General features: G+C 37.9%; 2 protein-coding genes and 1 long non-coding RNA gene across 4 annotated transcripts; all 3 read left to right on the forward strand.

Moving 5' to 3' along the window:
• Window positions 1-6,783: 6,783 nt before the first annotated feature.
• LOC131941284 (uncharacterized) lies at window positions 6,784-7,720 on the forward strand. The gene is made up of 3 exons (XR_009386628.1): window positions 6,784-6,903; window positions 7,300-7,326; window positions 7,647-7,720. It is a non-coding gene; the product is annotated as an uncharacterized LOC131941284 (long non-coding RNA).
• A 569-nt stretch (window positions 7,721-8,289) lies between these two features.
• LOC131941178 (uncharacterized) lies at window positions 8,290-15,955 on the forward strand. Its single transcript, XM_059300197.1, has 7 exons — window positions 8,290-8,420; window positions 9,716-9,766; window positions 10,293-10,408; window positions 12,117-12,217; window positions 12,728-12,886; window positions 14,153-14,293; window positions 15,850-15,955. Exons 1-7 carry the CDS (start codon window positions 8,390-8,392, stop codon window positions 15,953-15,955), a joined length of 705 nt encoding a protein of 234 aa, XP_059156180.1. The 5' UTR covers window positions 8,290-8,389.
• Window positions 15,956-18,910: 2,955 nt separating this feature from the next.
• LOC131941271 (uncharacterized) lies at window positions 18,911-25,619 on the forward strand. 2 transcript variants are annotated; one of them, XM_059300427.1, is made up of 11 exons: window positions 18,911-19,065; window positions 19,731-19,835; window positions 20,266-20,446; window positions 21,292-21,379; window positions 21,803-21,853; window positions 22,243-22,318; window positions 22,539-22,639; window positions 23,253-23,387; window positions 24,174-24,269; window positions 24,796-24,868; window positions 25,495-25,619. In XM_059300427.1, exons 1-11 carry the CDS (start codon window positions 18,929-18,931, stop codon window positions 25,547-25,549), a joined length of 1,098 nt encoding a protein of 365 aa, XP_059156410.1. In that variant the 5' UTR covers window positions 18,911-18,928; the 3' UTR covers window positions 25,550-25,619. The 2 variants fall into 2 exon arrangements, with proteins under 2 accessions (XP_059156410.1, XP_059156419.1); XM_059300436.1 differs by having other exon boundaries at window positions 24,174-24,257.
• The last annotated feature ends 85 nt before the right edge of the window (window positions 25,620-25,704 follow it).

Below are 25,704 nucleotides of genomic sequence, written 5' to 3' on the forward strand. Positions count from 1 at the left end.
CGGAAAATCATTTTTGTGCTATACTATTGACATTCAATTTTTACTTTCTCGTATATAAGAAGTATAGAGAAAGTCTTGTAATCGTGCGCAAAAATCACATTAAATTTGGACAGTTTTCAACGTTGTACTCCTCAGTTCTTTATCGCATCCGGGATGTAGAGGACTTATTTTAATCGGGCTAAAATTATAAATCCAGATATATCAAAATTTTGGCGTTTTATTGAGTAGGAAAAACTGGATTATCCAATTCTGTCCATATGTCTGTGTGTGTGTGTGTGTGTAAACACGATAACTTGAGTACCGTTACAGCTAGATTGATGAAATTTCATATGTAAGTATTATATTAAAATCGTAGATCCGTATCAACTTTTGAGCGATTTTCGATAACCGAAAGTGGAACTTTTTCTACTTTGAATTTTTCAAATTTAAATTTGAATTTTTTATTTAAACAGTAGTCTATATTTTATTTTCTACTTTTAAGTACAATAGTACATAACAGCTTGTTATCAAAGCGTTTTTTATGAAATTTTTTTACAAGCTTTTATTTAACTCACTTCCTCATCAGTCTGTCGTCAGTCGTCAGTCTGTATGGATCGGAACGCCGGAGTGAAAATTCGGACACTTCTACGTGACCGATGCGATTCACAGTTGGCACGTGGGTCAAGACATGAAAACAATGCAATCTGAAATTAAATTTGACTTAATTGGATGCATAATTAATTTGTTATGAATTAATTAAAATTTGGACCGAATTGGTAGGCATGTCTATCCAACCACACCACACGCGTCATCACGTTCAATAGCTGCGCCATCACGCTCAATGGCTGCGCCATCACGTTCAATAGGCGCGCAATGTTTTTTAGTCATGTAATTCTATTGTAAATAAAACATGTAAAGAACTGAAGCAAAATTCATAAAAAAACGTTTTAATAACAAGCTTTTATGTAATAATGCACTAAAAAGTAGAAAATAAATTATACACTACTATTTAAATTACTTTAAAGAAAAGCGTGGGTTTCTTCTCAAATATTAGTAAAGGTATCCAATAGGTACTCAAGTAACCCACGCTTTTCTTTATAGTTATTTAAATAGTAGTCTATAATTTATTTTCTACTTTTTAGTGCATTATTACATAAAAGCTTGTTATTAAATTGTTTTTTTATGAATTTTTAAAAAGTTTAAGTAAACAAAAATATTGTCTATATTCCTAGTTGCCATCCCACGTAGCTTTATATTAGAATATTCGAGAAAGTTTAGCGGAGATCACTCCCGGTTTCTTGTATTAAAGGTATTGAAAAAATACATTTACAATCCTGGATAATCTCCGAAAAATATTAGAAAATCTTTAGATTTAGTTTCTGCGTATAACCAAGAAAACCAAGAAGCTTGGGTTTCAAAGTTATAAATGTATCGATATTGTAAAAAGATTGATACATTTGAACATTCACTGTAAATGTTTTCAGGTGCCAAGCATAAATCTATACACGAGATAGATCCAAGCACTAGAACCGACTTCGATATTAAAAAATATCAGAGGCACCATGATGTTTCTATTACTTTTTTTCTGTGCCCAAGTCCAACACAGCCACCAATTTACGTTGAACTCTGCCGGCAGCTCAAAGAGCAACAGCACAACAATCTCATCACCACCAACATGGTCAACCCAAACATCTACAATTTCAGCAACGTTGGCAACAAACACATCCACAGCTGCTCCACCAACGTTGGCAACAAACACATCCACAGCTGCACCACCAATGTTAGCAACAAACACATCCACAGCTGCACCACCAATGTTATCAACAAACACATCCACAGCTGCACCACCAATGTTATCAACAAACACATCCACAGCTGCTCCACCAACGTTGGCAACAAACACATCCACAGCTGCACCACCAAAGTGGGCAACCAACACAACATCAAAAACACAACCGACGCGGTCAACTCACCATAGCTCCCCCGACTTCATGAGGGTACCATCTTCGTGTCAAGGCCGATGCGGGATACTCCAGGAGTTTCCGTGCTCCTGTGACGTCACGTGCCACGTGCTTCACTTCTGCTGTGATGACGTGGACACCGTGTGCCCGGAAGTGCTCACCACCAGCAGACGTCTCTATGGTAACGTCTTTGACCGCCAGGTTGTGTGTAGTGTAACAGATGGCTTTACCTTTGGTTATTTGTTTATTACCACCTGTTCAACGGGGAGCCACAGCGAGACAGCCAACGACGGCGCCAAACAAAATTTCAAAACCAAAGTTGACCATAACCTAAACCTTGACTACTTCCGAAATAGTGTTCCTGTAACAGACATGACCACAGGTTTAAATTACATCAATTTCTCCGTATTTCAATGCAACGCTCAAAGTAAATCATTTCCTCTCAAATGGGACTTATTTTTCCAAAGTAAACATTTCATACAGTCTTTAAAGAACGCCAGCGATTTGTCGGATAACATGGACAGATCCTACTCGCCTTATTATCTTCCACCTGAAGAGCTAAACAACAAGGTGATGGCCAGATGTGCCCCATTAGCTATTGCTAAATGTAGCCCTAGTCTAGCCACCCATGACAACCAGCTCAAGTGCATCCAAAACATTTCTTTTGTAATCGATGCAGATAACACATTTTATAAAAACAGACACTGTGCTATTTGCAATGGTCTGAACGAAACGGAATTACTCTTTCCCAAAAGGATAAACGATCAAGCCGCACGGCACATAAATCAGCTGTCCGTCTTAGTTTCGTTCAATGAAGTTGGCATAAAATTAAAGTCTTATCCTCGACGCTTCTCGGGTAAGTCAATGCCATGGCTGACTGCTGCCTGTCATGCACCAGAAGTAACCTTCGACCTGGTGACATTGGACAGTTTGAGCTGTGATGTGGACAAGTGCTCACCATTCTTTTACAAAAGCCCTGACGGCAACTGTGTGATGACCAACGTTCTGCAACTGGCTGTCACGGATGACGGATTCCCCCTGTCCCCTCAAGAACAGTTCCGGTTACCAGGGTTCGTCGCGTGCTATTTGAAGCGCCTCAAGTGGGACGTATCACATTCTGAAAACTCTACAGAAATTCTGTTTGATGCTCGCCTGAACATCACGCTTTATTCTACAAAAACAGTTGTCAATGAAAATCTACAGTTCCTAGATCCCTCAGAATTTTTATTAATTGAAAAGCCGAATCTTTTTTCGATAGCAAAATCTTTCTTTTTATATCGAAGGCTCCGAATTTTGAACTCTCAAGAGTTCACACAAAAGGTCACACAAGACGAGACGCTAGAAAACAGATCGACAAACGCGAACGTGTCTAAAAGATTTCATTCAAACCATCTTACTCAAAGTTTCTTCCCAGAGGAGTCGCCGTCGTGTGGAGACAGCAGACCTGTCGCCCTCTGCTACTGCACCTTCAGACCGACTTTGCAGGAGACTTCTTGCAGTTTTGGCTGTCTTCATGTCTGCCTGAACATCAGTGACAATGAGCTGGAGCCCAACCTGTGTTGGGACGTTCTCAGTCAAGGTCATTTTAACTGGCCATCAGGAGTTGTCACTACCGTTTTAATTAGCGTTAATTGGGTGTTATTAATCGCTGATTAAAATATGAATTTTATGTTTTTTAATTTAAACTTTCAGCAAAGAAAGTATCACTTAGATATTCGCATTAATAGCAGAACTGACCAAATAAATGTATTTAGAGTTTTTTTGGTTACGGGATGGAGAATAGTAGACATCGGCTGATGTTAAAATGCATTGTGTTGTGAGAATTAAATGCACCAATCACGTCTGTTTTGTTTTGTTGAACGAAGACATTGGTTGAATGATCAACAGAGGATGCAGTGGTTTAAGAGTTATGGTTTTTAAAAAAGTAAGGAGATAGAAAAAACATATAGAGGAAAAGATAGAGAAAGGAAAAAGGAGGAATTAAAATAGAAAAAAACAGAGAAACATAACGCAACTACCCTCACCCCCACATGGTCTCGTGAGCTGTGGTTCAAGCTAAATGTTTACAATCGTAGATCCGGGTTTAATCACGCCTATTAGGGGCAGATAATTTTGTTTGAAACTATTTTAAACTTAGGGGAGGTAACTAAGTGGAGGCTGCTTTCATGGGGGGGGGGGGGTGTGGAGGGTTTTAGTGTTTTAAAGCAAATATTTTCAGTGACAGCATTGGTACTGTCGAATTCACAAATTACGAATTACTGAAAAGTAGAAAATAAAACTAAATAACTGATACTCCGCGGGTCGGCTCGTTCAATTTATTTTATGTCTTTTGGGTAAATCCTACATTGCTGTCCTTTCTTTTTCTTATACATTTTTATTTTAACAATTAAAAAAATACTTTTAAAAATATACACCCATTCAGATAGATATAAACTAACCAATGCATGCAAAATAAAGTGTCTTTAGCTGGAAAAGCATAAACAGAAGCATCGCAACCCCCAGCTCATCTTTGCAAACGAACAGGCAAGTTATAAATACATAAGGTGATTCGCCCGTTCAGGGAAAAATACAATGGGTGCTGGGATGATCATGGTTTTTTATTGTCACCCGCCAGCCCCACAGCGGTGATTACCAATGATTTACAATCAAAGGATAATTAAAACCACCTGCATCATCATACTAAGAAAATTTGTCTGTAAAGTATTGGGGTCAATATTACACGTCCATTAAAATAAGACTTTTGAAAAGTATTTTTATATCTCATTTAAACCTAGATAATTGACACTATTGTTTAGAATTAAATTGTTACTGAAAGGACACATCCACTTCTCTGTACACAGAAAAAAAAACAATTGACTTTAGAGCAGAACTATCAGTAAGTAGCTTATACGATCACTTCACTAGTTTTCAGAATCCATTAATGGTATTTTTGTGTATTGTAGATCCATTTAGCATGTGTAGGCTATATCTGATAAAGTTGGTTAGTTAAATGTAATTTAATAATTGTGTTTCTTAACGCGTAGGTCAATTAAAACGTTAATTGTAATGCAGTGACGAACGTTTTTTTTTTAATTTAGGAGAAGCTCACTATAAATAAACAATGTCTGACATGAAGCGATGACGGCTGAGTTCGCGCTGTAGAGTGTGGGCATGTGTGTCCAGCTTAGTAGCTTAACTACAGTTGACTTTTATGGGGGGAAAAATCATATATTTGCGTTTGCAATTTTACAAAAAAAAAGCTTATGGCTTGGACATTGAATATATATTTTACTTGTAAAAGCAAAAAAATTGAAAGGATAATGATTTTATCATTGTAGATATGAAAGCAATTGGGGGCCCCTAAAATTTGGGGACACCAATGTTTCGTTATATAGCTACTGCCAGTAATACAAGATCTACATTTGTTGATTAAAATAACCGTTTAAAATCAATTTTTCAAAAAACTTGTTGCTGCCGTAGCATAACGCCTCGAGATGTTTCTTAGTTTTGTTTCGATAACCACAATTAACATGTTTTCTTCATTTTAACTTTCGATAAATAGACAACGTATAGGCCCATCACGTTCCTTTACTTAACCCCCCCCCCCCCATGAGGCTCAACGTCACAAAACTCAGATCTCTAACATAACGTGATGAATGGAGTTCCTTTTGTCGGGTTGACAGCTACAATGATTAACCTACTAGTGAAAGGTGTTGTTGGTGAATACTGTATCTTTATGCCTCACTATCTTTACTTGACTTAATTGTCACTTAGCTAACGAATGCATACATTTGACGACCAAGTCAAGCAACAGACGACAGATGTTGATCCACTCTGGGTAGACCATCTGTCAGATAACACATGACAGACGACAGCTTTTGGTCCACTCTAGATGGACCGTCTGTCAGATACCACATGACGTCATCGACTACAACTGAGTTACAAACGTTTGGATTGTAATTGCTCAACCCACCATTTGCCCGAGGCGTTAGGGTAAGTTTTAGCTTCACTTTAACTTACAAAAATAATGGATTCAGTTGGAATAGTTCGTTTAACCATAATTACCAAGCCATTTAACACAGATATGTCTGCGTAATAATAATAAACCGGGAGTGATCTCCCCTAAACTTTCTCGAATATTCTTATATAACTCGGAATATAGACATGATTTTTAATTACTTACACTTTTAAAAATTGAATAGAATCTCGAAGAAAAAAGAATTGCACACCAAGCGAACGCCAAAACAAAAAATGTGCATAATAGTGCGCAATATTATTAGTACTTTTTGAATTTACATGCGTTTTTTGAGAAATCGGAAATAGCGTAAATTAGTACTTCCCATCAACGGAAATTACTCAAAACTTAACAGAAGGTAGAGAATTAGATCTTTTACTTACACGTGAAATTTCATTTATCTATCTGAAATAGTACTCAAGTTATAGGCTTTTTAAAAATTCAAAGTAGAAAAAGTACCACTTCCGGTTATCGAAAATCGCTCAAAAGTTGATACTGATCAACGATTTTGATAAAATACTTATATATGAAATTTCATCAACCTAGCTGTAACGGTACTCAAGTTATCGAGTTTACACACAGACAGACAGACACACAGACAGACAGACAGACAGACAGACACACAGACATACGGACAAGATTGCAAAATTATGTTTTTCCGTATCAGTGAGGTTTAAAACGTCGAGATTTGTAAAAATCTCGATTTTTTTTTGCACGATTACAAGACTTTCTCTATACTTCGTATAATCGAGAAAGTAAAAAGGAATAGATCTATAGTATGCATTTGCACTCTCTTTTTCATTTAGGCAAATAAAAAAATATATAATAAAACCAGTGACAATTTCTTTAGCTACAGGTGACGCAACAAAAATATCACAATGAATCGAGTGATGCTGATGGTAACCATATTTCTTGTCATCAATGCTGTGTGCTTGGAGAGTGTCACTGGAAAGGGAAGTTCTCACTCAGGTAGGTTTGTATGTCTTTACGTTTACGTCTAGATTGCCCCCTCCCCCCTCAAATATGTACAAGGCATGGGGTAAAGAGGAATTCTCCAGGACAACGGTTAAATGGAGACGCGAAGAGTTTTAAAAAGCTGGACAACCCAATAGTAGAATTATAAGGGACTGTCATATCTGAGACTACCAACTCGACCACGCCACAACTGGACTACGACAAACAAAACAAGGAGGGGATGGCACTTTGAAATAATATAAGTAAAACAGAAAATGATGACTATTATTGGTTCTTAGAATTATAACAAAATTTACAAAAATTAATTGCCATATACAAATGCCATAGATAGTAATTTGATAATCGTAATTTCAAATGCCAAGATTTACGTGTCCTTTTATTTCTCTATAGGTGGCCGCCATCATGGTCGTTCAGCCGGTAGGTACTGAAAATATGGTCCAAGTTAAAGTAGGCTGGTTGGTAGAATATTTGGTACTGAAAATTATGGTCCAAATCTTAGTTAAAGTAGGCTGGTTGGTAAATTGTTTGGTAATGAAAATTATGGTCTAAGTAGACTGATGGGTAGAATATGTGGTGGTGAAAAATGTGGTCACAACTGAGTTACAAGATTTACCACAAATCCACAAACAGACGTTGTAACTAAGTAACATATTATAAAATTTTGAACATTTTGTGTGATTTAATTTATTCCAATCGTTGTCTGGCGCGGTTTGTGTTTTAATTATTTTATTTTTCAGAAGAGTCTTTACCAGTTCGAGCTTCCGTCGAAGAAATTGAAAGAACCAAGCAGTCTACTCGCTCAAACTTTAACAGGAAATAAAAGAGCCGAAGAATGTACACGTTCAAACTTAAACAGGAACTAAGAGATAAATAAAATGGGATAGTTAAAAAATCAGCAAATGTTCTTGTTTTGTGTCTAAAGCTAAGAATATTTTGTCAAGTGAGACTTACACATCCACTTTTCACGTAGGATCAACTGTGATATAGAGAAAAATTAAGTTAAGCAAAAAGTAATATTATGTCCCAATAGAAAGCAATAGTTGCGATTCATTATTTTTCACAGCAAAGTGAAGTCCTTAAACGTGTGCAACATTTCAATACTCATCCGATATCAGCTAGAATGTTTTAGTTCGTAGGTTGTTAATCAAATATTCCTGAACAAGAAATGATTTTCAGATCCTTTTGTTTTCCTAGACTTGTTGGGAATTTGTTGTTATTGCTTTTTTGTAAACAAATATTTCTTAAACCTGTGCACGCAACTGCACCGAAAAGCACTCGAACAAAGAAAATTGCGCTAAGGAAAGAATTCTTCCTAAGTAGAGTTCAAAATCTGCCTGCTCGCAGTATTTTTATTATGTTAGAGAGAATAAGTGAAGAGAGTCTATTCTAGCGCTTTGTCAATTTCCTCCTGTTCAAATAGATCTAGAGATTTGCAGTTAATTATTAAGATCCGTAATTAACGCACCTAATCAGGCTATACATGGTGAAAAAATCGCCCACTCGCCACGAAGGTAGATTTTAAAATTAAAAAAAAAACATTTCGATGTGTCTACACACTAGATTTATTATTAATTAAATCTAATTACAAGATTTTAATTATTACCACGTGATGCTGCCCCAGGAACGGCCTTAGCTATAGTCCAAATCTTAGTCTAACTAAAACTAATTATGACCCCAACAGTAGCCCTAATATAACCCTGAATATAGCCCTGACTACAGCCCTTACGCAATTACTAAAGTGTAAAAAAATGTTTAAAATATATTTTATAACAAAACTAAAGTCTTTAGATGATTTATGCTGAATCATAAGATTGTTATAATTTGGTTGTAGAATACGAGAAATAACTGTCTCTAACAGAACGCGGTAATTTTAAAAGTTTTAAAATGAGGTTAGAAAATGTATCAACAATTAACAATAGGGCTGGTAAGTAGGTCACCAACCAGTTCTATGGCTCATGCAGGTTTTATTGAGCCGTAGAACTGGTTGGTGACCTACTTACCAGCCCTATTGTTGTGAGCGATAGCGTATTTTAAAAGACTAGCCGCCCAGCTTTGTGAATATTACAGAAAAAAATGTGTGTTCGCTCCTTAATGTTCACTTACCGTGTAACGCAGGACGGTGGGTTATTTCTTAACCGGTAACACTGTTCGAGTTATGATTAGGATAAATATTAGGGTTCAGTAAAGGCATTATTTTTAGTTATGCTTAGGATGAAAATGTGGGTTAAGTAAAATATAGTGTTTGTGGGTCTATATTTTTTTATATGGAGTCGCCAAGAGAGCATCACTAGGTTGGATATAACTCATCCAAATACACATACATAATATTTTTTTTTCAACGTAGTGTCAGGCCCACGAATTTTGTCTCCTGGTACGGTCGCTGACCCCCTCCAGGTCACGCCACTGGCCGCCAGCAATCATAAACATAAGAACTGTTCTTTACAGGACGAGTAGTACAACCTTACTTTCAATTTTAGGTTGGGTTTTGTTCAGTTTTTCGGTTTGATCTTTAATAAGTGGGAAAATGAGTCGCGATAAAGTTGATCAATAATTCATAATCACCGATTTATTTTGTTAACCGCCCCCCCCCCCTTTCGCATAGAACCAACCTAAAACACATCAAACACAATATACATCAATATATTTGATCATAATTTGTTGCTTATATTATAACAACTATTAAAGTCCCGATACTTTAGTCACAGCCATCCCACCACTGGACATGAATGTATTACAAAAGTTTAGACGCATCATTCTCGATATCATACTTTTGTTGGTTAGCCTAACCTGACTCTCTACTCTACAGTTTTCCTCCAACTTGTGTTCGTGTTTTCTATTGGCCAGGGAAATGTCAAAGGTAAATTCCAACTTTTAACCGTACAAAAAATTATGTAGCTTTCAGACAAGGAAGATGATACAATAAATTGTAGATCTAGGTCTATGTTAAATAGGGCACAACAGTGGGGTCTCGCGTCAAATCTGGACAGGCGTTATGCGGATAATTCCTTCAAAGGAGCGTAATTATCTAATATAACATTCTTTATTTCATAACAAATAATATCACACCATCACACAATAACAACTGATAGCACATCATCTCACAACACTAACAAATGATAGCGCACCATCTCACAATCATAACAAATGATAGCACACCATCACACAACAATAAAAACTGATAGCACACCATCTCACAACAATAACAAATGATAGCACACCATCTCACAATCATAACAAATAATAGCACATCATCTCACAATCATAACACATAATAGCACACCATGGCACAACCACAACAAATAATAGCACACCATGGCACAACCACAACAAATAATAGCACACCATCTCATTACAAAAACAACTGATAGAATACCATCTTACAGCTAAATCAACAGAAGGTTTGACGTTTGTGGTCGCCGCACCATCACTAACCAACATCAGCCATCCTCATGAGGCCCGCATCATCTTCTATTTGTCAACCACCTACAGCAGCTGCAATGTGAGTTGTTGTGTTCATGTGTTTACAATTTGTCGTTGTGACTGACGCACAAATAGTAACGAGTCTTATATTTGTGACTGACGCACAGAATTAACGCGTCTTATCTTTGTGACTGACGCACATAATGTAATAGGTAGGCCTACACCCAACCACACCCTATATTTGTATCACCAGGTCTACCCAACCACACCCTTTATTTATATCACTAGTTACACCTAACCAAACTTTATATTTTTATAACCAGGCATACCTAATCACACATTATATTTATGTCATCAATTCCACATAACCCCACCTTATATGTATATCATGAAGCCCACATAACTACACATTATATTTATATCACCAGGCACACATAACAACACCTTATATTTATATCATGAAGCCCACCTAACCACACCTTATATTTATATTATCAAGTCCACACATCCACACCTTATATCATCAGGTCCACATAACCCACACATTATATCATCAGGTTCACATAACCACATATTATATTTATATCACCAGGCACACCTAACCACACCTTATATTTATATTATCAAGCCCACAAACCCACACCTTATATCATCAGGTCCACATAACCACACCTTATATCATCAGGTCCACATAACCCACACCTTATATCATCAGGTCCACATAACCACACCTTATATCATCAGGTCCACATAACTACATATTATATCATCAGGTCCACATAACCACACCTTATATCATCAGGTCCACATAACCACACCTTATATCATCAGGTCCACAAACCACACATTATATCATCAGGTTCACATAACCCACACATTATATCATCAGGTCCACATAACCACACCTTATATCATCATGTCCACAAACCACACCTTATATCATCAGGTCCACATAACCACACATTATATCATCAGGTCCACATAACCACACATTATATCATCATGTCCACAAACCACACCTTATATCATCAGGTCCACAAACCACACATTATATCATCAGGTCCACATAACCACACATTATATCATCATGTCCACAAACCACACCTTATATCATCAGGTCCACAAACCACACATTATATCATCAGGTCCACATAACCACACCTTATTTTTATATCATCATGTCCACAAACCCACACCTTATATCATCATGTCCACAAACCACACCTTATATCATCAGGTCCACAAACCACACATTATATCATCAGGTCCACATAACCCACACATTATATCATCATGTCCACAAACCACACCTTATATCATCAGGTCCACAAACCACACATTATATCATCAGGTCCACATAACCACACCTTATATCATCAGGTCCACATAACCACACATTATATCATCAGGTCCACATAACCACACCTTATATCATCAGGTCCACATAACCACATCTTATATCATCAGGTCCACATAACCACACCTTATATCATCAGGTCCACATAACCACACCTTATATCATCAGGTCCACATAACCACACCTTATATCATCAGGTCCACATAACCACACCTTATATCATCAGGTCCACATAACCACATCTTATATCATCAGGTCCACATAACCACACCTTATATCATCAGGTCCACATAACCACATCTTATATCATCAGGTCCACATAACCACACCTTATATCATCAGGTCCACATAACCACACCTTATATCATCAGGTCCACATAACCACACCTTATATCATCAGGTCCACATAACCCACACCTTATATCATCAGGTCCACATAACCACACCTTATTTCAACGGCTCCAGTCTCAATGACCAAGTCTTGATGAAAGCAAATAAAGTAAAAATATACGAGCTAAATACGATGTACTTGTGAGTTGCGCTTTTATTCATATAACTTCTGTTTTTAAAAATATGTTTAGCCTAAACATTTTGTGTTGAAGACTTGGTATTGTAATATTGAATTGATTTTTGCAGTATACTAATTGCTGGTTAAAATTTAATAAAATGGTTTAGCTCTAGATCTGTTAAATGTTTAGCTCTAGACCTGTTTAAATGTTTAGCTCTAGACCTGTTTAAATGTTTAGCTCTAGACCTGTTTAAATATTTAGCTCTAGACCTGTTGAAATGTCTTAGCTCTAGACGCGATTAAACGTTTAAATGTTTAGCTCCAGACCTTCTTAAATATTTAGCTCCAAACTTATATATTTAGCTCTAGGCCTGTTTACATGTTTAACTCTATATTTATATATTCAGCTCTAGAACCTGTTTAAATGTTTAGCTCTAGACTTACATATTTAGCTCAACAGTTTAAATGTTTAGCTCTAGACTAATATATTACTCTAGACTTTAAATATTTAGCTCTAGATTTTAACTGTTTAGCTCTAACCTGACGGTTGGCTTGAGGTGGAGCTACATGCTACGAGCTGTTCGCAGATTCAGCCTGACAGTGTTGCTACAGGCAGGCCAGGAGTCTGGTGCCACCTTCACTGCAGTGCCGGTAGAAAGCTGGGGGAAAACATACGTGCTTGCCACGCTTGAGTGAGTTCATGTTTGTTAATGTGCTAGCCACGCTTGAGTGAGTTCATGTTTGTATACGTGCTAGCCATAAGTGAGTTCATATTTCTATTAGTGCTAGTCATAAGTGAGTTCATATTTCTATACGTGCTAGCCACGCTTGAGTGAGTTCATGTTGGTATACATGCTAGCCACGCTTGAGTGAGTTCATGTTTGTATACGTGCTAGCCACACTTGAGTGAGTTCATGTGTTTTACGTGCTAGCCACGCTTGGGTGAGTTCATGTTTGTATACGTGCTAGCCACGCTTGAGTGAGTTCATGTATGTTAATGTGCTAGCCACGCTTGAGTGAGTTCATGTTTGTTAATGTGCTAGCCACGCTTGAGTGAGTTCATGTTTGTTAATGTGCTAGCCACGCTTGGGTGAGTTCATGTTTGTATACGTGCTAGCCATAAGTGAGTTCATATTTCTATTAGTGCTAGTCATAAGTGAGTTCATATTTCTATACGTGCTAGCCACGCTTGAGTGAGTTCATGTTGGTATACATGCTAGCCACGCTTGAGTGAGTTCATGTTTGTATACGTGCTAGCCACACTTGAGTGAGTTCATGTGTTTTACGTGCTAGCCACGCTTGGGTGAGTTCATGTTTGTATACGTGCTAGCCACGCTTGAGTGAGTTCATGTTTCTATTAGTGCTAGTCATAAGTGAGTTCATATTTCTATACGTGCTAGCCACGCTTGAGTGAGTTCATGTTTGTATACATGCTAGCCACGCTTGAGTAAGTTCATGCGTGTATACGCGCGAGCCACGCTTGAGTGAGTTCATGTTTGTATACGTGCTAGCCACGCTTGAGTGATTGGATGTTTGTATACGTGCTAACCGCAATTGAGTGAGTTCATGTTTGTATATGGGCTAGCCACGCTTGAGTGAGTTCATGTTTGTATATGTGCTAGCAACGCTTGAGTGAGTTCATGTTTGTATATGTGCTAGCAACGCTTGAGTGAGTTCATGTTTGTATATGTGCTAGCCACGCTTGAGTGAGCTCATATATACGTGCTATATTTAACTGAGCCAAATTAATGTAATTATTTCGTCTTAACTATATGTTTAGAATATATATATATATATATATATATATATATATATATATATATATATATATATATATATATATATATATATATATATATATATATATATATATATATATGTTTAATTGTCCTTCACTATAATTTTTTTCCTAATAATATTATTTTAATACCAAATTTACTACTTTCTATTCTTGCTAGCAAATCTCCATTTTTTCTTATAATGGCAAGTGCCTTCACATACGTCAATATCAACTTTAAAGTCAGTCCCCCAGCTCTATTCTCCATTGACTATATGGCACAGTATGGTAACGGGACAACCCTGACAGTCGAGCTTAAAGCGTAAGTCAGTTCTCTTCTGTTTCTCTATAATCATGAAAACGGCACCTAGCAGATACAAAACTTTTCTAAATTAATTCCACTACCAGATATAAAAGGTTTCTGAATGTATTTCTACTACCAGATATAAATGGTTTATAAATGTATTTCTACCACCAGATATAAATGGTTTATGAATGTATTTCTATTATCAGATATAAATGGTTTATGAATGTATTTCTACTACCAGATATAAATGGTTTATGAATGTATTTCTACTACCAGATATAAATGGTTTATAAATGTATTTCTACCACCAGATATAAATGGTTTATGAATGTATTTCTATTATCAGATATAAATGGTTTATGAATGTATTTCTACTACCAGATATAAATGGTTTATGAATGTATTTCTACCACCAGATATAAATGGTTTATGAATGTATTTCTATTATCAGATATAAATGGTTTATGAATGTATTTCTACTACCAGATATAAATGGTTTATGAATGTATTTCTACCACCAGATACAAATGGTTTATGAATGTATTTCTACCACCAGATACAAATGGTTTATGAATGTATTTCTACTACCAGATATAAATAATTTCTGAATGTATTTCTACTACCAGATATAAATAATTTCTGAATGTTTTTCTACTACCAGATATAAATGGTTTATGAATGTATTTCTACTACCAGATATAAATGATTTATGAATGTATTTCTACTACCAGATATAAATGGTTTATGAATGTATTTCTACTACCAGATATAAATAATTTCTGAATGTATTTCTACTACCAGATATAAATGGTTTATGAATGTTTTTCTACTACCAGATATAAATGGTTTATGAATGTATTTCTACTACCAGATATAAATAATTTCTGAATGTATTTCTACTACCAGATATAAATAATTTCTGAATGTTTTTCTACTACCAGATATAAATGGTTTATGAATGTATTTCTACTACCAGATATAAATGATTTATGAATGTATTTCTACTACCAGATATAAATGGTTTATGAATGTATTTCTACTACCAGATATAAATAATTTCTGAATGTATTTCTACTACCAGATATAAATGATTTATGAATGTATTTCTACTACCAGATATAAATGGTTTATGAATGTATTTCTACTACCAGATATAAATAATTTCTGAATGTATTTCTACTACCAGATATAAATAATTTCTGAATGTTTTTCTACTACCAGATATAAATGGTTTATGAATGTATTTCTACTACCAGATATAAATGATTTATGAATGTATTTCTACTACCAGATATAAATGGTTTATGAATGTATTTCTACTACCAGATATAAATAATTTCTGAATGTTTTTCTACTACCAGATATAAATGGTTTATGAATGTATTTCTACTACCAGATATAAATGGTTTATGAATGTATTTCTACTACCAGATATAAATGGTTTATGAATGTATTTCTACTACCAGATATAAATGGTTTATGAATGTATTTCTACTACCAGATATAAATGATTTATGAATGTATTTCTACTACCAGATATAAATGATTTATGAATGTATTTCTACTACCAGATATAAATGGTTTATGAATGTTTTCCTACAACAGATTTATGGCTTTCGTTGTCCAAAGCTGCGACAAGCCTTTTGTCGAGGGTTCTCTTACAGGTATTCGGATTGACAAAAAACAGCGTAATTTTATTAGTGTTTTTTTTTAGCGCAATTTCCATTCTGGAGAATTGCGTTTATTAACCCGTCATTTCTGGGTGTATGAATGAATGAATGAATGGATTGATGGATGGATGTGTGTCCGCAGCTTTAAGTCGTATCTCCTCCTCAACGAAGCAATATCGAGGACTAGTTCTAAAGCAATTATGTTAAGCAAGTTACGAGGATGAAAATAGGCTAAAAAAATTCCGGGTTTCTTTCATTGATTTCCCGGAAAAGCCAAAAAACCTCGAAAAAATGCAGTTTTTGGCCCATATCTCGGCAACCAGACCACTTAGCGACTTGAAACATGTACCAATCGATTCCTGCCATAACTTAGAACAATATTGCCGAAGAAAGTTTTCAAAAATATCCTTTCGTTCGGTCACAAAAAAATTTTGAATTAATGAAAATTTGGACCGAATTAGTAGGCATGTTTATCCAACCACACCACACGCGTCATCACGTTCAATAGCTGCGCCATCACGTTCAATGGCTGCGCCATCACGTTCGGTAGCTAGGCGCGCAATGGTTTTTAGTCATGTAACTCTATTGTAAATAAAACATGTAAAATACTGAAAAAAAATTAATAAAAAACGTTTTAATATCTAACCAATGGTTTTACTAACCCTGCTCTTGATTTACGCTACGATCAGAGCTATTTTTAGACAACATAAGGAAATTGCGCTAAAATTGTCACTAGACTTTTTAATTACCTTGTTTTTAAATTATGATCCTCTCTATGTTCCACGATTATAAATATGTCTATATTCTATGTTTAACCAAACTTTAACACTGCCAAGTGCTGCGTTAACTTTACTACAGTGCTTCTTCCAGGCATCTCTTCGGGGTGGGGGTGGGGGCTCCAAAGTCTAACCTCCCCCCTCCCCCCGAACGAAATGAAAATTTATATAGAAAACATAATTTTACCAGTGTCCGTCTCTCCCCCCCCCCCCCCCCCGAGAAAAAAGTCTGGAAGAAATGCTGATTTACTGTAAAGACTAGTTGGCTGTTTTCGTATGCCTAATACATTAGCAGTTGGAAAAGTAGATATACGGTTATTCTGTCACAACTGACGTCACTGCTATATGTGCCATTGTAACTGTAAAACTCGTGATTTAATGACGTCATCTGTTTCATTATCGCGAACACACCTGTCCTATTTTGACGTCATCTCTTTAGGTTCTACTGTGACGAGCGTCCATCCTATTGGTGTCATCAGCGGCAACTGTCACGGTCAGGTGAACACAGGTACCTGTGCCAGCCCAGGTGTTGCACCAGGTGCGACAGACCTTGTGGCAGGTAGGTCATTCAATGACAGCCAGACGTTTACCTGTGGCAGCCCAGGTGTGGAGGCTACAGGTGCCATGTGGCAGGTAGGTCATTCAATGACAGCCAGACATTTACCTGTGCCTGCCCAGATGAGGCTCCAGGTGCTACAGATTTTGTGGCAGGTAGGTCATTCAATGACAGCTTGACCAAAACGAGAGGCGTGGTCGAGCAGTAGATTGCAAGCTCGCTTACCCGAAAGTCACGAGTTTATAACCCGCAGGCCCCGACCTAACTGCCCCTCCTGTCCACGCCAGGTTGTGTGGTGAACTGGGGATAAAGCAAAAACCTAGCATAAACCCACCTGTCTTGCTATGGTAACATGGGTCAGATGAACTCGAATCTTAATTAACCCTGTTCCAGCCTGTCTTACTAATGAGCAAAAGCTTGAGCCATTAATCAGCATTATTGACGAAGGGAGACCTGTGTCAGCCCAATTGTTGAGGCCTTCTCCTACTGATACTGTGTTAAAATCATTACATGAAGGCTTCAACCTAATGTTTATTTCCTTCAACACTGTTGCAGTGTGTAAGGGGGAGGGGGGGGGTGTCCCTTTAAAAAATATTCTTTGAATTATTTTGAAATAGCCTGTTATGAATCTGCATATTTAGAAATGCTGTTGCCTGCATTCTCATTTGGGAAGGAATTCGTCGTTATGCCTGTAAGGGACGGCAGAGAAACGGTTAGGGTCTGGGTTGTCAGCGTCGAGTCCCGCACAACGCTCACCATCCTACACCCTGGCAATACGCCGCTAGTTGAGGAACACTTGCTGGACGTAGCGGGGGAATACGTGTTTGTAAGTTGGTAGATCAGTTGACAGCAGTGGCGTAGCGAGGGGGGGGGGGCGTGCGGACCGCACCGGGTGACACCATTTAGGGGGGTGATACCAAGGCAAAAAATAGCAAAATATATAGAGAAAAATGATAATTCCACTTAATTAAGTGATTAATTCGAGTGTTAAATAGTCTTTTAAGAGGTGCAAATCGAAAATTTTAAGTGGGGGGGGGGGGGGTGCAAATCAAAACTTTGAGGGGGGGTGCAAATAGAAAATTGAAAGTTTGTCCCCGGGAAGGGTCGCTACGCCTCTGGGGGGTGACACCATTAAGTGCCGCACCGAGTGACACCCGACCTCGCTACGCCACTGGTTGACAGAAAATGGAAAACTACGACATTAACAACATTTTAATGCGTTAACAAAACATGTCTTAAAACTTTTAACGCAGGGGGGGGGGGTGGCATGGTTATGGTAGACACACTTAAATGCAAGGCATATTACAAATGGGTTACACGATATAACCACAAACAATCCCACGGACACACATGAGGATTTAAATCTTCTAAGAGCGACAAGACAGACTACCAGATCATCAGACGTATAGACAGACACAAAGTCACATGGGTCCTAAATTTTACATCCCATAGTGTAAATCCGATGTTGTGTACATTGTGTAACTGGGATATTGTTTACATTGTGTAACTCGTATATTTCGTACATTGTTTACATCGTGTAACTGGGATATTGTGTGCATTGTTTGACTCGGATGTTGTGTAGATTGTTTAACTCAGAAATTGTATACATTGTGTAACTCTTCAGCTTGAGGTTAGCGGGCACTGTTTCATGACGAGCAATAATCCGGTGCAGGTGCTGACAGTACTCACGTCTGCCTGCTTGAACACGTCATCATTTGCACCTGGAGACACTGCCGTCTCCCTACTCTTACCCACCATTTTGTTCTCCAACAATTACATATTCAGGTATAGTATACCAACAATTACATATTCAGGTATAGTATACCAACAATTACATATTCAGGTATAGTATACCAACAATTACATATTCAGGTATAGTATACCAACAATTACATATTCAGGTAAAGTATAGCAATTGCTTGTTTATGCTTACTTAGATTATAGCTACACATAATTTGAGTTATAATAACTTAGGCTAGATATTTAGGGAGCCTATAGTATTTTAAAAATTGTTCTTTACGCTTTTATAAAGAGTTTTGACTTCAAAACCTATCTGCTTGTATTATAAAACTCATAATATTTAGTAAATCTTCTTTATTTGGAAGCCTTTTACAAACTTTCTCATCGTTTTAAATTTTGAAAAGCTTAGTCATTTAAAACATATGACTGTAATAACGAAACAAATAAAATATTTGAGAAAGATATATGCTAGGTATAATTGCATGTTTACTTCTTCTATGAGAATACATGTAACCTACCATAATATTCGTAATATCAATGATCACGCCTATAAGATTCAAAATGACTGTAAAAATTGTCAGAACTACAAATACAATGTAAACTTCAATGGGTCTATTAGACCCTACTATGTATAATCGCACATAAGCCTAGAACATAAAACTCTACATAGATCTGCCTATTGTGTTATTCCCTATAATGTACAATTCCAGCACGCCACGCACCAGAGAAGTGACGCCCCGCCATTTCATTAGCCTGGTGGCCACGGAGATGGTCTTCGCTCATATTTGTATGGACGAGCAGGCGTTACCGGACAGGTAAACCCTGAACATTGATATTACTGATGTCTGACAATAGACTCTTCCTACTTGCCTAACCCTCCTAACCTCACGCTCCCAGCCCCACCCTCCTAACTCCATCCTCCTAGCCTCACTCTCCTAGCCCCATCCTCATAGCCCCACCCTCTTAGTCTCACTCTCATAACCCCACCCTCCTAGCACCATCCTCCTAGCACTACCCTCCAAACCTCGCTCTCCTAGCCCCACCCTCCTAGCCCCACCCTCCTAGCCCTACTCTCATAGCCCCCACCCTCCCAGCCCCACCCTCCTAATCTCACCTTCACAGCCCCACCCTCCTAGCAACACCCTCCTAGCCTCACCCTCCTAACCCCACTCTCCCAGACCCACCTCCTAACCTCCTCCTCACCCTCACAACCCCACCCTCCTAACCCCACCCCTTTACTTCCAGATTTGTCTGGCATGATGTCGAGGGCACCAACGAATGGTTGGTTGCCAGTAGTGAGGTCAGCGAGGGCAGTCACGTGATCAGGACTGACCGGCACCAGACCTTCGGCTGCTACCTGTACGGAGTGGCTACCTCTTTTGGCTACATGCACAGTGCTGGACACAAGATCGCCTCCATCAGCGAGGTATGTTCTTAGTTCGTTTTAATTTTTTAATTGTTATCTCTCTTTGGTCATGTAATTTCCTCACATAATGCTTGTGCTTCTTAAATGGCGGTGTGTGTGTGGGTGGGGGGGGGGGGGGGGGGGGGGGGCGGGGGATCAATGTGTGGAATATTAATTTCCTTACTAATATGTCTGTGGAGTGTGGGTGAATAGGCTGGATTGTTGGATGGATGAGTAGGCTGGATTATTGGATGGATGAGTAGGCTGGATTGTTGGATGGATGAGTAGGCTGAATTGTTGGATGGATGAGTAGGCTGGATTGTTTGGATGGATGAGTAGGCTGGATTGTTGGATGGATGAGTAGGCTGAATTGTTGGATGGATGAGTAGGCTGGATTGTTGGATGGATGAGTAGGCTGGATTGTTGGATGGATGAGTAGGCTGGATTGTTGGATGGATGAGTAGGCTGGATTGTTGGATGGATGAGTAGGCTGGATTGTTGGATAGATTATGTGCGTTTCTTTTTTCATTTGCTACTAAAAAATTTGTACGAGATTACTTGAGCGAAAAAGTTTGTTTTTGTATTTCTATATTCTACGTATTTCATTATCATCTTTTCCCGTTGGTGTTCAAGGCACATGGGCAGATGAAATAGAGTTCATCTGTTTCAATAACCAAGGCCTACGTGGGGGTGATTTGTTCCCATTACATAAGTCAGGTGCCCATCAGAACTGGGTGGACGTCAAACTGACTCCAGTCTGGGATCCGAACTCGAGACTTTCAAGTTAGCAGCCGTAAGCTCTACCACCCGACCGTTGTTGTAAGGGGTTTTATGTTTCTGAATACTCCTCTCAATCCTTGTTTCAGCCTTGCTTTAAAACCCCAATGGTGATGGGTGATGGTAAAGACAACGATTGTGATGGTAGAATCGATGAAGAAATACTGAATGAAATCGGTACGTTTGACACACATTCAAATGTTGTATTGGAGTTAATGGGTAATATACTGGGCACGCCTTTTAAAGAACTTGTCACTAAAATAGGATTACTGTCACTAAAATAGGATTACTGTCACTAAAATAGGATTTCTGTCACTAAAAGAGATGACTTGTGACTGACTTTGTCACAAAAAAAGTAAAGTTATGATTAAAATGGGCTACTTGTCACTATAAAAGGGCACTTGACAATGTAAAGAAGACACTTGTCACTAAAAAACAAACGCACTTGTCAGTGACACAGACGTATGGATATGTCATAAACAATGCCGAGACATGAAATAACAAAAAAAACCAGCAAAAGTTGATGTAATTAATTAAGTGAATGGATCGATAAATAATTAGCTTTAATAAAGATGTTGACTGAAAGTATCCATTTTACAGATGATGATTTAGATACTCAGTTCAACGAGGACGTGGAACCTAACTACCCAAGTACGCATATGTGTGTATAACTAAGTGTACAAATATTGTGTACATAACTGTAAGCTAATATGTATTAATAAGTGTTAAAATAATGTATCAATAGGTGTAAGACTACATTTATAAATAAGTGTAAGCGTATGTTTACATATAAATAGTGTAATCATAATTGTACAAGTGTGAACATAGATAAATGTATCCAGTTTTGTACCAGAAAAATTTGTCCCAAATTTTGCCTGAATAAACTTTGCATTTGTCCCATGTTTGGATTTCTTTGAGAAAAGATATCCCATTCTTTGTCTAAGTGTTCCTAGAACACCATAGTTGATCTCAGCTTCAATTAAAAACAACTTACTAAGACTTGTTTTCTGTTAAAAAATGATACTGTATTTTACTCTCAGTTGATGGTCAATGGGGTATTTGGAAAGAATGGGACTGTTCACCTTTGTGCAATGATTCGCGCTTATCTCGCTATAGGTAAGTACAGAACCACGGTCACACCACGTATCCTCTCCAAACATCTTAAATTACACCCTAAACAAAAGCTTTATATTTTGCCCTTTTCGATCTTACCTCTGAAATTTTTCATAAACAAATATATCACAGTTAAAGAGGCCAATATTCAAGCCTATTACCTTGATAAATTATTGATTTAAACTGACCACAAGTTTTTACTGACAACTTAGTCTATATTTAGAGTCTGCGATGAACCTAGGCCGGCTTACGGAGGACGCCTATGCGACGGTACTGCGAAAGAGTTTAAAAATGGGACTTGCCGGAGGAAGATCTGTCCTGAAGGTTAACCACATCACCCATCCCTCCGTTCATCCACCTATCTATCCATCAATTCATTATTTCATCTACGCACCCTTTCACTCACTCAACAAGCTACCAAACCAACAACCCTCCCATTCTCCTACCAATCCAACAAGCTATCCACACACCCATCCGCTTACCCACTCACACACCTACCAACTTACCCACCCACCCATCTACTCACCCACACACCTACCTACTCACCCACCCACATATTCACCCACACACCCACCTACTTACTCACCTACCCACCCACCTACCTACTCACCTACCCACCCACACACCTACCTACTCACCCACCCACCCAAACCCACCTACCTACTCACCCACTCACCCACCCACCTACCTACTCACCCACCCACCCACCCATCCATCCACCTACCCACCTACTCACCCACCCACCCACCCACCCAAACCCACCCACTCACCCACCCCCACACTCACCCACCCCCACACTTACCCACCCATTCACCCAAACCCACACACCCCCTACTCACCCACCTACTCTCCCACCCACCCACACACAAACTCACCCACCCACCCACCTACTCACCCATCCAACCACCCACTCACCCACCCACTCACCCACCTCTAGAATGCCCAGCCTGGAGTTGGGGCGTGGATTGCCTACACACGTGCCAGAACTGTCAGAGTGAGTGTAACAAAACTTTGGGGAGCTGTGAGGTGTGTCATGCCGGCTACAAGGACCCCAAGAATGGATGTAAACGTGGTAAGCTAACACAACTACCTGTCTCACCTGTCTCAGGTAAACTTAAATGCATAATGAAGTTTTGATTTGTTAACCACGACACTCGGCCTTCCCAAATACATCAAGAATTATGGGGTCAAATGTCAAGGCCACTGTTATTCCCCGGGTAGTTACTACACAACCCCTCTAAATACCTTGACATTGAACACACAACCCCTCTAAATACCTTGACATTGAACACACAACCCCTCTAAATACCTTGACATTGAACACACAACCCCTCTAAATACCTTGACATTGAACACACAACCCCTCTAAATACCTTGACATTGAACACACAACCCCTCTAAATACCTTGACATTGAACACACAACCCCTCTAAATACCTTGACATTGAATACACAACCCCTCTAAATACCTTGACATTGAACACACAATCCCTCTAAATACCTTGACACTGAACACACTCTTAATACCTTGACATTGAACACACAACCCCTCTAAATACCTTGACATTGAACACACAACCCCTCTAAATACCTTGACATTGAACACACAACCCCTCTAAATACCTTGACATTGAACACACAACCCCTCTAAATACCTTGACATTGAACACACAACCCATCTAAATACCTTGACATTGAACACACAAACCCTCTAAATACCTTGACATTGAACAAACATATGTTCTAGTCAGATAAAACTAGTTTAACCTTGTAAAGGACCATTAGGTCTATAAATGTACATAACTAATGCATCACCGAATTCAAACTTAATTTTTTAATTGTCTTAATTTTGTTCCAGAATGTTCAATTTATCAGTACGGGATAAACTGCGCCTTTAGTTGTATTGAGAAATGTAATGCTGACTGTAGTGATAAAATCACCGGTGCGTGCAAAGGTAACAGTCTGCTATTAAAAACCTCACTAATTATTCACGGTGGTCTCAGTGTATGCATTCCTTGAATACCCTACAAACTATAAGATGTCCATAATAGCTGTCTCACACGGAGGGGGGGGAAGAGATATTTGTGACGATGTTATTTTAAACAGTTATTATGTTTCAAAGGCTAAAACCATGTTCGTTGGCAGCCAGATTGGAAAAACGATTGTTTTTTTTTTAGATCTTTTTGTAAAGGACAATGGCTCAGTCAACGTTTTAGGCAGATCTGTAGAGAAAAGAATTGTGATTAGGTAGTGTTAAGGGTAGATGCGGGACGTCGGATTAAGTATAATAATAACTGTTTGTTACGGTAGGGGAGGGGTGGGAAACTGACGGGGAAAAACTCAATGTTATTTATAGATGACTGTGATTCCTTTTGTGAACTAAATCTCTCTCCCGTCACGTTTTAAATGATTGTAAAACATTATCGTTTAAAAATAAACTTATTTATTTGTTTATATACTGTTTTTGTTTTCTTTTCCAGCTCAAAAATTAACGTTCATACCACATCTGATTGTTTTATTATCGGTCCCACTAATTATATTTATTTACAAAGTGTAAGTACGTCTATACCCCGGTACTGTATTTTAAAGAAATCAAATTCAAATGTACGTGCGCGAGGGAGACAGACCATTCTTAGGATCTGACAAAACAATCGGCTGCAAATAGTGACACAAATTAAAGTGCAGAGAATTAGAAACTTTTTTTCTAGACTCTATGAGAATTCCATCCAATGAAATGGATATATCTTTATTAGTGGCGTAAGCTGGGTGGGTGGGTGGGAGGAGGAGTTTAGAGAATGGGTTAAGATCATCCATCCCCCCTCCCAGACATATACACCATAGACCCTTTAGTTGTCTTACATACAGCTATTAGCGACGGAGCTCTGGTATTTGTCATAACAGCAACCAATATATACGTTCTCGATTGTATATATATATATATATATATATATATATATATATATATATATATATATATATATATATATATATATATATATATATATATATATATATATATATGCCCTATATTTATTTATTTAAGACGTATTGTCGTCGTTTCCACTTTACTTTTCACTTATTAAACTATCGTATAGAACTATAAATTGATGCTCATTTGCTAACAAAACTAAGATACCTCAACATCAGCTACTGAAATAACGAATACTTATCTTTAACAGGTTATCACGGCGAAAGGAGCTGGCTGATGAAGAAGATTATTTTGCTGTGTACTGAAAACTATTTATGATTAAGATTGACTGGGCAGTGAAGCTGAATTCTGAGAATATAAATTATGTAGAGTCGCTTGTATTGTTTTAATCATTACTTTTATGCTTGTTACTTTAATGTTGTGAAGAATAAAATTGATATGTTATAAAAGGCGCGGGTTT

Source organism: Physella acuta, unplaced genomic scaffold (genome assembly GCF_028476545.2).
Source record: "Physella acuta isolate Inbredline_101_S28 unplaced genomic scaffold, ASM2847654v3 ptg000028l, whole genome shotgun sequence".
NCBI lineage: Eukaryota > Metazoa > Mollusca > Gastropoda > Physidae > Physella > Physella acuta.

What these genes read in the sequence shown, in the direction of transcription:
- LOC131941178 (XM_059300197.1), top strand. Translation starts at nt 8,390, where the DNA reads ATGGTGAAAAAATCGCCCACTCGCCACGAAG. An exon ending in ATCGCCCACTCGCCACGAAG is followed by an intron (nt 8,421 to 9,715) that starts GTAGATTTTAAA and finishes TCTACTCTACAG; the next exon opens with TTTTCCTCCAACTTGTGTTC. An exon ending in TACGTGCTTGCCACGCTTGA is followed by an intron (nt 12,887 to 14,152) that starts GTGAGTTCATGT and finishes TATTCTTGCTAG; the next exon opens with CAAATCTCCATTTTTTCTTA.
- LOC131941271 (XM_059300427.1), top strand. Translation starts at nt 18,929, where the DNA reads ATGACGAGCAATAATCCGGTGCAGGTGCTGACAGTACTCACGTCTGCC. An exon ending in GAGCAGGCGTTACCGGACAG is followed by an intron (nt 19,836 to 20,265) that starts GTAAACCCTGAA and finishes CTTTACTTCCAG; the next exon opens with ATTTGTCTGGCATGATGTCG. An exon ending in GAGGAAGATCTGTCCTGAAG is followed by an intron (nt 22,640 to 23,252) that starts GTTAACCACATC and finishes ACCCACCTCTAG; the next exon opens with AATGCCCAGCCTGGAGTTGG.